This window comes from Lethenteron reissneri, chromosome 60, assembly GCF_015708825.2.
Source record: "Lethenteron reissneri isolate LAM-NWPU_2019-01 chromosome 60, ASM1570882v1, whole genome shotgun sequence".
In the NCBI taxonomy this organism is placed as follows: Eukaryota; Metazoa; Chordata; class Hyperoartia; order Petromyzontiformes; family Petromyzontidae; genus Lethenteron; species Lethenteron reissneri.
The window spans coordinates 6,072,119-6,085,748 of record NC_083838.1 but is presented as its reverse complement, the minus strand read 5'-3'; the positions used below and the strand labels follow the sequence as shown (position 1 = coordinate 6,085,748).

The 13,630-nt window shown below is 47.6% G+C and overlaps 1 protein-coding gene across 1 annotated transcript in view; it reads right to left on the bottom strand.

Moving 5' to 3' along the window:
• Positions 1–10,105: 10,105 nt before the first annotated feature.
• The window catches only part of LOC133357936 (NEDD8-activating enzyme E1 regulatory subunit-like), a 28,501-nt gene continuing 24,976 nt past the window's right edge, over positions 10,106–13,630 (bottom strand). The window contains exon 18 of the mRNA XM_061576128.1: positions 10,106–13,604. Coding sequence (XP_061432112.1) covers positions 13,495–13,604 — 110 coding nt within the window. The 3' untranslated portion in view covers positions 10,106–13,494. The remainder of the gene's footprint in view (positions 13,605–13,630) is intronic.

Genomic DNA, 13,630 nt, shown 5'->3' with positions numbered 1-13,630 from the left:
TTTGCTGTCGGGTGTCTGTGTATGTGGGGAGCTGAGGCGGAGTGGTTAGCGCGCTGCGCTATGAACCCGACGGCCCGAGTCCGATTCCCGCTCATGGCCAACACCGGTGACGATTATTTGAACCGATCCTGGGCCTCCCCTAGGTCGACTCAATCTCATTAGTGTACCTGGTGCGATGTGTATCAGCATTGGGGAGCCAAGGGCGTGGTGCTGGCCACCCACCCCCCTCGTGTGCCGTGCCAGCCTTCTGCCTTCATAGGTGCTGCTCGCTAACAGCACTTGCCCGTCTGTTGCGAATATTTGTGTACGGGGAGCATTGATGCAGTGGTTTGTTGCTGTGAAGAAACCTGATTACCCAAGTTTTCCGGGCCAACATCATTGGCGAGCGAAACAAGAGTGTGTTCTGGGCCTCCCCTAGGTCGATTCGGCCTTAAATTCGTACTGAGTGTCAATGTCGGCAAGGGGAGATGGGCAGCTGACCACACAGTAACCTTGCGTGCTGTGGCAGGGCTTAATAACGTCACTTGTATTAAATAGTCTGCTCTGAATGTCACTTGTATTAAATAGTCTGCTCAGAATGTAACCTGGAGCCGGTGTGAGCACACCCGTGATTACACTAACTCAATTTTTGTTCCTGGGTAGTGTTATTTCCTAATTGCTTATGCCTAAAAAGTATAGAAAGTGGCTATTATTCCCCACAAACTTTACTTTTGTGGCCAGGACAGTGATATTTAGAAATTTACCTATTTTCAGTGGGAAAATGGGAGAAATTGTGTCTTTTTGTTCACAAAGTCAGAAAAAAACATGAATCAAAATTTACATGTATTTATCCTAAAGTCATACAAAAATTACTACAGAAGATTTAGATGTGAGTAGTTTTTAGAGATTTACGATTATACTGTAAATCACTCACGAATCAGCCCCCAAATGTAGTCTCCCTTCATGTTCTCGTTATACTGTCCTTGGTAGCTGAATTTAAAGTCCAGTCTATCCTGGTGGAAGCTCTCTCCTTGCTGCTCCGAGTACGCTCCCATGTTCTCCTTGAATTTATCAAGATGAGCATCAAGGATATGGACTTTGAGGGACATCCTACAGCCCATTGTTTCCGTAGCTCTTCACCAGTCTCAACCAGCTCCACAGTTTTCGACCTTGTGATTGCCCAGGAAGCCACGAATCACTGCGACAACGCTGTTCCAAGCAGCATTATCCTTACTAGTGAACTAATTCTAATTCTTAGGTTTTTTCGGCAAAGTCACGTAGGTAAAACATCAAAATTAATGAAAATAAAATAATTAATTTTTATGTTTTACCTACGTGACTTTACCGAAAAAACCTAAGAATATGAATCCTTGCAGTCACGAAAGCTTCGAATCTAGAATGAACTATATCTGTCTAGATCTTACGTTTTCGTGACTGCAATGATCCATACTCGTTAGTTCTTTGGGTAAAGTCACGTAGGTAAAAAATAAAATAAATTAAAAGTAAAACAAAAGAAGAATACTCTTTGGTTTTTTCGGTAAAGTCACGTAGGTAAAAAATTAACCCGTAAAAACTAAGTTTTTCACTATAAATCCTTTATATGCGTGGCATCGGTTTTATTTTATTATTCATTTCTGTTTTTCTTGAGTAAGAGTTTCATTTTTCTCACATTGGTATTTTAAATTAAATATGAAATTTTTTTTTCCTAAAAACGAGTCTGTGCAAAATGTCAGCTCGATTGGATCACGGGAAGTGGGTTAAAAAACGACCGAAAGATTTGCACGGTCGTAAGCGCGCAAGCAAGCAAGTGAACTTAATATAAAGGATTTAAAAAATAGTATAAATTAAAAATGAAAACTAAATTAAATCACGACGTTTTGGGCGCAACACAAGCGTCCATTTTCAGGTGGGGACAACGCAGCGAAAGCCCAAACCGCTTCAGTGTGTCGGAAGCGACACAAGCTTCCGTCATGGCTGTCCCACCTGATGATGGAAGCTGGTGTTGCTTCCGAAAGTCGTGATTTTATTTATGTTATACCTACGTGACTTTGCCGAAAGAACTAAAGAGTATACGGCTAATTCTGCTCTTCGGCAAGTCCACTCAGCTCCACATCCTCCTGCACCGCATCAGCTCTATCTCTTCTCCAGCCCGTGCCGCGTCCGTTTAAGACCCCTCTGTCCGGCCGGCCATGCGGTTATGTGGCGCAACGGTGGCGAGATGTTATCTCTCTCTCCTGGTATACAGGAGGGGGTAGTGGGTTAGAACTCTTGACGCCTGCTGTATACGTTACAGCAAAAACGTGGTCTGCATCTGCTGCATCGAGATGGGATAGTGTGTTTCCCCTCGCCCACGCGCGGGTTTCCTCACACAGAGACACTCATTCTTTGGCTGACACTTGAATGTACAGGGTGGCCCAAAAGTCAGGACACACAGGGTTATTCTATTGATTTTAAACAAATGTTTAAACGGACTTCCATGAACAATAATGCACGCATGAAAATTTTCTGTTGAAATTAGTGTCGAATTTTTTTTTTCAAAGATTACGGGTGTAACCTTTGAACATCCATCAATGCGACTTTGTCGTTTCAATACATTCCGAGCTCTTGGTCGCGTTTTGTTAAACGGTGGATTTGATACAATGTGAATTTAAAGAATATACGATCAACATGTTTTAATGCCTGGGGCAGCGAGTTCGTTCAACAATCTTTCTCTCTTCCCCACGTTTTAAAAACCGGTTTAGTTTGTGGTGACGACTTGTTGCCTCAATGAAATATAAAAAAAATTAAAATTCCAGAGTGGTCAAGACCGAGACGATAGATGGAGTCCTATAACAGGTCGCAAACGGGTTTTGATTCCTTACCCGTACCCGGCCGCACCAGGGTCGCAAACGGGTACCCGTACCCGACTGTACCCTACCCGTACCCGGCCGGGTAGGGTACGGGTATCGGGTACCTGATTGCGACCTCTGGGATGAAGCCATGTTGCAGGCGCGGGTGGGTTGATTCTAGGAATTTGAATTGTGAGAAGAGACAAGACGTTGGGAAATGAGTGACAAACGGTGACTCACCAGTGACTCACGGCCTACCCGTATCCGGCCGCACCAGGGTCGCAAACGGGTACCAGTACCCGGCCGGGTGCGGGTAGCCGGGTATCGGGTACCCGGTTGCGACCTCTGTCCTATAACAAATGCCTCGGGAGAATATGCTGCTGCTGCGCGCACAGCCGCGTCGTCCAGAGCCTGAGCCAACGCAGCCCTGAAGTGAGGGCGGGTGTCCGTGTGAAGCTGGCAGCTGCACGATCAAGGAGAGAGAACGGAGCGGTGGAAAGAGCCTGATCGGCCGCCCGCGAGGAAGAGGAGAGCGCCATGGAATGCGCCGTGTGTTTAATACAACAACAACCGCCATTTGCCACTAAGTGGCGGTGACGTCACCACGATGCTTGTGCCAGGCCAAGTGCACCTTGAGGCCACGTGAAGTGTCGAAAGCCCGCTGGCAGGAGGTCACGGGGCAGACCCAGGTGCCACGGGTCGACTGACCGAGATGACCGAGATGGCTGGCTGATGCACCACCTGTGCCCCCTACTGTGCCAACTTGCTGTGCTTTAGCCACCCGGCGCTCCGCTCGTTGTTGTGAGCGTCGCTCCTCCGCCCTCCGTTGTTGTTGGAGGGCGACTGCCTCCAACTGCCCAGTAGCGTCCTTCACGAGCCTCCTCCACTGAGGCCGATCTTGACACCGCTGGTACCAGTCATCGGCAAGTCCACTCAGCTCCACGTCCTCCTGTACCACATCACTCCATCTCTTCTCCAGCCCGTGCCGCGCCCGTCTAGCCCCCTCGATCCGGCTGCTGTTTAATACACACACACATCGACCAGCACCTGCTGAGAACCGACTCGTCATCCAGCAGTGGAGGAGCTGCGCGCTATCCGACGACGGAATCGTCACTATGAGATCTCTTTTACCCGTGGCAAAATATAGTAGTAGGTTGCCACTGGTAAAGGAGATGTCTCATAGTGTAAATGCTTACCCCGAGCTCTCAATACTCTGATAGTGCGCTGTCTTTGAGTTGTACGCCTTCTGGTGTCATCTGGTCCAACACCAATGGGGACTAGGCTCTAAAGAAAGCCGTCTCGGGTGTGGACCAATCAACTTCAAGGACAGTGCATATTATTATCATTATCAGAGTTGCTTCTTTTTGTTTGCTTTTTTGACTACTTGTGTTGTGGTTATTGCAAACATGATGCCTTGAATAAAGGTGTCAGTTTTGTACCAGTTTAAAAGGGTAAAAACCTACTACTACGACGGAATCATCGCGCGCCACGACGGCGAGCGTCGTGCCGACTCGTCATCCAGCTGTGGACAAAGCAGTTGCAACGGCCATAGAGCACGAACAGCACCAAGCCCCAGGTGCCATCAAGCGCCAAGCGACCAAGCCTCTTCAAGGACCGCATCGTGCCGCCGCCACTCATCTAGCAGTGGAGAGAGTGAGCCAGAGGCTGCTGACACGCCCGCGCGAGCAAGCAGGGAGCGAAGCCGCTGTGTGTATGGCCTCTCCCCCACCACAAGCTCACCACACAACTCCCGGCTCTAAAAATAATAATGATCTTCTTGGTTCTTTCGGTAAAGTCACGTAGAAGGAAAATAATAAAAATAAAACATAATAAAATAATTCTCACGACGTTTCGGCCACAACGCAAGCAGCCGTCTTCAGGTGAAGAACAAGGTCTGTCAGACGCTGTCTTTCCGACAGACCTGTTCTTCACCTGACGGCTGCTTGCGTTGTGGCCGAAACGTGCGAATTATTGTTTTATTTTTATTATTTTATTATTTCCCTTCTACGTGACTTTACCGAAATAACCAAGAAGATGAATCCCTGCAGTCACGAAAGCTTTAAATCGAAATTTAATATTAATTAATTCACCAAGGGGACAACGCACACACAACACGCGCATCGAATAAGACTATTTCAAAGAGTGATCTTTGTGTTTCGAAAAGGGTTGCCATTTCAAGGTGGTGCGTTCAATATCAAGTGATCGTGCAAAGCAGTTGCTGCCGTCGAGTGACATGAATAAGAAGTGTTTTAGTCATTTATTTTTGTTAATTACATAATCTTGCCAATTAATCTATTGACGTATACTTTTGCCCGCGGGATATAATAATTTGCTTATTGCCTTTCGTATGAATTTCATATTAGAGTGTCATGTTTATTTATAATTAAAATTGCTTAACATAGAAGTGTTTGAGTGTTTCCAAGTCCATGCAAAACTCTTATTTATAAGAACTGTATCCTGCGTTGAGATATGAATTTGAAGACCTAACATAACATAAACACTAAGATAATCAATAAATGTTTAATCCAAGGTAATTGTTTTATCCCGATTGATACAACTCTGGATAACGAAGCTAAGCCTAATTATCATAACTGCCCACAATAACATAATCGCAAGCATTTGCATAAATTAATACGATTATCTCCGTGATTATCATAACTTATGCATAACATCACACACATTAGCATAATTTCCATGATTTACGCAATTTTTTCAATTTTTATTAATTTTTATTATTATTATCAAAATTTCATAATCCGACGTATACAACACCTCTTAGCCCTCTCTCCACTCTGAAGAAGGACCAATGCTCGGAACGTCATCAGCCGACTGTAGATTCGCCTGCTGCGATGGCTGCCGTTCGTGACAAATGTGAGACTTTTGGAGTTGTGACAGTCGGCCACTGCCAAGGGAAGCCCCCGTTCTTTAAATCTCGCGATGCCGAAAGTCACCCTGCCCTAGTGAACGTCTTACTCGCCAAAAACAAATAAGGCTATGTTGTTGCCGTGCAACATTCATGCCTCCGGCCAACCCCCTTATATGTGTTCAGGATTAAAGTCTTCTATACTGCCAATCCCGAGCTTAAAGACGAAAATCCAAATCTGTGGATCTTAGCACAGGGATTTTTGCGGCTCTTGGAAGCATACAGGAACGCCGCTACTTACGCACATTCGACTTAACGAGAGATACGAACAAACCTGTCCCGAAGTCCAGTTACCTGCTCCGACCGGGAGTCGTAAGTTAAATTGCCGCGCAATAGATGGCGGTGGTGGCATCTACATCTGCAGAACGTGAAGAACCAGTGGCATCTACATCTGCAGCACATGAAGAACCAGTGGCATCTACAGAATATGAAGAACCAGTGGCATCTACAAAATATGAAGAACCAGTGGCATCTACATCTGCAGAACGTGAAGAACCAGTGGCATCTACATCTGCAGCACATGAAGAACCAGTGGCATCTACAGAATATGAAGAACCAGTGGCATCTACAGAATATGAAGAACCAGTGGCATCTACATCTGCAGAACGTGAAGAACCAGTGGCATCTACATCTGCAGCACATGAAGAACCAGTGGCATCTACAGAATATGAAGAACCAGTGGCATCTACAGAATATGAAGAACCAGTGGCATCTATATCTGCAGAAAATGAAGAACCAGTGGCATCTACATCTACAGAACATAAAGAACCAGTGGCATCTACATCTGCAGAAGTGAAGAACCAGTGGAATTTACATCTGCAGAACGTGAAGAACCAGTGGCATCTACATCTGCAGAACATGAAGAACCAGTGGCATCTACATCTACAGAACGTGAAGAACCAGTGGCATCTACATCTGCAGAACATGAAGAACCAGTGGCATCTACATATGCAGAACATGAAGAACCAGTGGCATCGACATCTGCAGAACGTGAAGAACTAGTGGCATCTACATCTGCAGAACGTGAAGAACCAGTGGCATCTACATCTGCAGAACGTGAAGAACCAGTGGCATCTACATCTGCAGAACGTGAAGAACCAGTGGCATCTACATCTGCAGAACGTGAAGAACCAGTGGCATCTACAGAACATGAAGAACCAGTGGCAGCTACATCTGCAGAACATGAAGAAGCAGTGGCATCTCCATCTACAGAACGTCAAGAACCAGTGGCATCTACATCTGCAGAACGTGAAGAACCAGTGGCATCTACATCTGCAGCACATGAAGAACCAGTGGCATCTGCATCTACAGAGCATGAACCAGTGGCATCTACATCTGCAGAACATGAAGAAGCAGTGGCATCTCCATCTACAGAACGTCAAGAACCAGTGGCATCTACATCTGCAGAACGTGAAGAACCAGTGGCATCTACATCTGCAGCACATGAAGAACCAGTGGCATCTGCATCTACAGAACATTAACCAGTGGCATTTACATCTGCAAAACATGAATAAGCAGTGGCATCTACATCTACAGAACGTGAAGAACCAGTGGCATTTACATCTGCAGAACGTGAAGAACCAGTGGCATCTCTGCTTTTTTTTCTGCTTTTCTGCTTTTCGTCACCTCCTTGCAAACTCGCTTTCAATGTTATCCCCATCATCGGATCCAACCGTCTGCGCTCTCCAACTAGAAGCTGACATGAGGGCGGCGCTGGACAAACTAGCTCCACTAAAATCACGAACCGCTAGGCAGTCTTCTCACGACACTCACTGGCTCTCAAGAGATGCCATCATTGCTAAGCGAACCAGGAGGCGTCTTGAACGTATCGCATCCCGCAGTGGTCTACCTGCTGATCGACTTGCTTACAGAGTCGCCTGCAGGAAAACTAACAAACTGATCCTTGTCTCACGTTCCTCCCACATTGAGGAACGCATCAAAAAAGCAACCGGAAACCCGCGCATTCTATGGAAAACTCTCAAAGATCTTCTCCATCCTGGTAGCACCATGGTCCCTCACCTTAGCGATCCCCTTGCCTCACTGAAACTTGCCACCTCTTTTAATACTTACTTCAACAACAAGCTAATCGCCGTCGCAAACTCGTGCACGTCTACTGACACATTGCACCATTGTACCCCGCTCATGGTACCTAAAATTGTAAGCACTAACCCAGACACTCTTCTAACTATGCTAAAGCCTGTGTCTACAAAAGACGTTTTCGCTTTAATTGAATCACTTCCTTTGAAGTCATCTCCACTCGACGTGCTCCCAGGTTCCTTGTTCAAGCAATGTGCTCCGGAACTCGCCATCATGATCAGGAACATCGCAAATGCCTCCTTCTCTTCGGGGTGTTTTCCGTCCAACCTCAAATCTGGCCTGGTTTCTCCCTTGTTAAAGAAACCAAATCTAGATCCGGATGACCCATCTAGTTATCGTCCCATCACTAACCTCTCGAACCTCTCTAAACTCCTTGAACGACTAGCCCTCGCCCAGCTACAACCACACGTCACCTCCTCCGCAAACTACTGCAACTTCCAGTCAGCTTACCGTCAAAACTATTCCACAGAAACAGCACTCACTAGGGTGCTCGATGACATTTTAACGATCGTTGATTCCGGCTCAACTGTTGCACTTGTTAGTCTGGACATTTCGTCAGCCTTCGACACCATCAACCATTCGCTCCTTACTTCCCTCCTGAAATCCGACTTCGGTATATGCGGCTCAGCACTCAAGTGGATAGCTTCGTACCTTTCTGACCGGCAATCCTCAGTCAGGGTGGGCATGCCCACATCGCCTGAAACAAGAGCATTATGCGGGGTTCCCCAGGGCTCTGTTCTAGGTCCCCTGCTCTTCACAGCCTACACTTCCCCGATCGGCCGACTCATTGCAAGCTTCGGTGTTAAGCATCACTCATACGCGGATGACACGATTCTATTCACCGCCATCGATTCTAGCAATGCATCTGGATTCGAGAGGCTCTCGGAATGTACCACCGCCGTGCAACAATGGTTCACTGCACACAACCTAGCCCTTAATCCGAAAAAGTCAGTGGCCATCATGTTAGGTACCAAGCAACGTCTCAATTCAGCAGCACTCCCCACACACATACACATCTTCGGTCATAGCATCAAGTTCACCAACCACTTCAGCTACCTCGGTGTCATCCTAGATTCAACTTTATCCTTCGACCGTCAAACCAACTATATCATCAGCTCATGTAACTTTCACCTGAAGGCTCTTAGACACATACGTCCTCTCATCTCTACTGAAATTGCCAACACTTTGGCATGTTGCATAGTTGGGTCTCGCCTTGACTATTGTAACTCCGTCCTTGTCCGGACCTCCGCTGGCAACCTAAGGAAGCTTCAAAGACTACAAAATAACCTAGCACGCGTCGTCATTGCCCACACTCATCCCCGCCTCGACTCACTAGCTCGTCTCCGCGCTCTCAACTGGCTCCCCATTGCCAGTAGGGTCACATACAAGACCGCCTGCCTCTGCCACAATGCCTTCATATCCGCCTGCCCGCCGTATCTTTCTTCATTACTGACAACTTGCAGCTCAGCACACGGCAGATGCCTGCGCAGCGCGACTCACGACCTCCTCTCAATACCAAGATCCAGGATGGTCATGTCTACGCGCCGCTTCTCGGTGGCAGCCCCAACAGTCTGGAACGATATCCCTCTGCACATTCGCAGCATCACCTCAATCGCCTCCTTCAAGAGACACTTAAAAACTCACCTCTACAATCATGCTTTTGAGCGACTCTGAGCTTGGCTCCGCGCCTCTGAGTTGCGGCCACTACGTCTGCAAATTTGCGCGCGTTACAAATTGTACTATTATTATTATTATCTACATCTGCAGAACGTGAAGAACTAGTGGCATCTCCATCTACAGAACGTGAAGAACCAGTGGCATCTACATCTGCAGAACGTGAAGAACCAGTGGCATCTACATCTGCAGAACGTGAAGAACCAGCGGCATCTACATCTGCAGAACGTGAAGAACCAGTGGCATCTACATCTGCAGCACATGAAGAACCAGTGGCATCTACAGAACGTGAAGAACCAGTGGCATCTACATATGCAGAACGTGAAGAACCAGTGGCATCTACATCTGCAGAACGTGAAGAACCAGCGGCATCTACATCTGCAGAACGTGAAGAGCTAGTGGCATCTCCATCTACAGAACGTGAAGAACCAGTAGCATCTACATCTGCAGAACGTGAAGAACCAGTGGCATCTGCATCTACAGAACATGAACCAGTGGTATTTACATCTGCAGAACATGAATAAGCAGTGGCATCTACATCTGCAGAACGTGAAGAACCAGTGGCATCTACATCTGCAGAATGAAGAACCAGTGGCATCTCCAGAAGATTGTGCAACTTTTAATTCCATTCCTCGTGTTTAGTATACACGCCGTACATGATTGCAATCGACAGAAGTTGGACTTACGAACAGACCTCTAACTCGTTCGCAAGTCGAGGCGTCCCTGTATTTGGTTTGCTATCACCGGTGTCTGATCCCAGGCATCGCAGTGGGTACACTGTGGACACAGTGGCTGGCGTTCCAAGGGCAAGAGGCTCTCTGTCATTGTTGAACCTAGTTTATCTGCCCAGAGACGATGATGGTTTCACATCGCACTTCCAGTGTGCTTGGGTCTTGCCTCGGAATTCCAAGTTCCCTCCACAAGTTACCAACATGCTCAAGAAACGTCAGGTTAAATATGCCACGCAGAATTGTACGAAAGAAAGCCAAGTGGTGGGGTTTCGTGATGTTGATTTAGAAGAAATATACATTTGTGTTTTATTAAGTCAATTCTGCTTAAGAGGGATTAAACATAATTTTAAAAAGAGAAATGTACATTTGAATCCCAAACACTGCTTGACATTGTGGCGGACAGGCCTGTTAAAAGATGCATCACCGGGCCACTGTGTTTGGGAGACACAGATGCATTTTCTTTGTTCTTTCAGTAAAGTCACGTTGAAGGGAAATAATAAAAGAATAAAAATAAAACATAATAAAATTCTCACGTTTCGGCCACAACGCAAGCAGCCGTCCTCGAAACGTGAGAATAATTTTATGTTGTATTTTTATTATTTTATTATTTCCATTCTACGTGACTTTACCGAAAGAACCAAGAAGATGAATCCCTGCAGTCACGAAAGCTTTAAATCGAGACACAGATGCAGTTCACTCTTTACCGAGGGCTCATCGGTGAGCCAAAGTCAGCTGCAGACTGCCACAGAATATGCAAAATGTACAGCCTTGTTGTCAACCTACCACTGAACCACTGCTCTCCTGATGCCTGCGCGAGGTTGTGCACATTTACACTTTACGTACCGTTGAAGTAAACTGCGAGCAGCTGGACATTTGCGAAAAAGAGCTTCATAGCTCATTGGATTCCTCCAGTACAAATAAATATTCCGAGTGTGATGATTGGGGAGTGAACAAGACGGGGGGGGGGGGGGGGGGTGAAAAGCAAACAACGCAAAGTTTACGGCAACCCACGAAACCTAAAAACCAGCGCCTTTCGGTAAAGTCACGTAGAAGGGAAATAAAAAAATAAAAAAAATAAAAATAATCAAATAATTCTCACGACGTTTTGGCCACAATGCAAGCAGCCGCCCTCAGGTTTTATTTTTATTATTTTATTATTTCCCTTCTACGTGACTTTACCGAAAGAAACAAGAAGATGAATCCCTGCAGTCACGAAAGCTTTAAATCGAAATTTAACCCACGCCTTTGTTGAAGTGAACAATCGCGCGAGCACGCTTCACCGCCCTGGTCACCGACAGTTGCTGCTGATGGTGGTGGGGGGGGGAGCGCAGAGTTGGGGACGTGGCGGAACAGGACAAGGGATTTGTCTGCACTGCCCCGGGCAACCCCCGCAACAATCCGTGGTCAACTCCGTGGTCTGTGGAAGAAGACAGCCATTCAGACTTGCCTTCCTTTTCATTGATGACATCTTTATTTACCGATTACCTTTAGGCTATCCATTGCGCAACGGTTGCACTTTATTTTGTGCTCGGTTGCCAAGTTACTTTACTCGGTCGGAGTCAGCCGTCGAGGTCGTGACGGGTTTCCATTTCTCGATTGAAAGCTTTCGTGACTGCAGGGATTCATCTTCTTGGTTCTTACGTGACTTTACCGAAAGAACCAAGAAGAGGGTTTCCATTTCATTTCTCTGGCTCCATCGCCCCCTGTACCGTTCCCGTTCTGCTGCAATGTGCGCCGACGATGCCCACTTGATCGACGGCGCTACTGGCACGTAAAATTAGAGGGTTGAATATACTCGTGGTTCTTTCGGTAAAGAAACTAGAACCGTGAATGGGCTCGGGGTTGATAATGTTGTTTTTGTTGTTGTATTTTTGATAATTGCATTGCGAAAAAAAGAACGTGAAAAGCATCATAGGTTTCGATTCCCGCTCATGGCCAACATGAGTGACCATTAACTGAACTGGTCCTGGTCTTCCCCCTAGCTCGCAGTCACGAAAACTTCAAATCTAGAGGGTTGAATGAACGCGGGCCCGCGAGCCCTGCGACAAACCCCTGTTTGTGCCGCGTCGGTCACCGTCACCCAAGCAAAAACCTCGGGGGCTCAACTCCCGCTTGGGACCGAGCCGTGACGAGGTCGGGCGCTGGGGACTCGTAGTTGAGGCCCACGAAGCGACTGCGCCCTGCCGGGTCTGGGTGTGCTCCCACGCATGCCCCGTGGCTGTTCTCCGGACACTTTCCCAAGTTCCTTGCGCGTGCCGTGAGAACGCTCTCAAATGAACGCGCAGGTCAAACACCCCCCCCCCCCCCCCTCCTCGAAGTTGGTAGCCGTCTGGGAAGGGAAAACAATAATCGCGACGCTCAGGCGAAGTTTTCCTTGGCGAAACAAATTCAATTTAGTGACCGCTCAAGACGCGCGCGCACGTCACGGCGCGTGACGCCCTTCGCACGGCGAGCCCCAAGCTGCAGCGGCAACGTCGAGCGACGTTGGAGGGGAAATCTTTCCCGAGGGCCAAATAGGATTTACGCGTTGACACACGCGCAGCCTGGCGCTATCCAATAACGCAACGTGCACGTCAACCGGGCGTAAAGGAGACATAGATAGGCAGTGACCGAGCGTGATGTGGCCAGGTCAAAGATTCATCTTCTTGGTTCTTTCGGTAAAGTCACGTAGAATGGAAATAATTAAATAATAAAAACAAAACAAAATACAATTATTTTCACGACGTTTCGGCCACAACGCAAGCAGCCGTCCTCGAAACGTCGTGAGAATTATTTAATGTTTTATTTTTATTATTTTATTATTTCCCTTCTAAGTGACTTTACCGAAAGAACCAAGAAGATGAATCCCTGCAGTCACGAAAGCTTTAAATCGACAGGTCAAAAGATATTTTCCCCTCGAGTACCCCATTTATTAGTGCGCCTAAACTGCTTGCAGCGACGGATGACTATCGTCCGTGCGGGCTGTACGTGACCACGAGTCTCGTGAATCTAAGTTGTGGGTCACATCAGGCCCGTGGGCCAATGGTTCCTCAGCCCTGAGCTAGACCAACAGCTGGTGGGCAGAGAGACGAGGGAGGGGGGGGGGGGGGTTGCCGTGTGGGGGGCCGCTGTTGGCTTGTTTCATGGTCCACCGAGCGAGGGTCGGTGTGGGTCGCGACAAAGGGATGCAGGCCGGCGTTTTGAAGGGAAAAGTGAAGACGGGGGGGGGGGCTCTGGCGAGCGACGTCAAGGCCCCCCCCCCTCCCGCCATCCCCGGAGAGGTTCAGAGGCGCAGTGTGAGCGAAGTCTGCGCCATCGCGTTGTAGATGAACGTGTCGTTGAACGGCACGAACTGGTGCGTGATCACTTTGATGGCCTCCTGCGCGGCCGTTCCTGCGAGGATGGGGGGGGGGGGACAA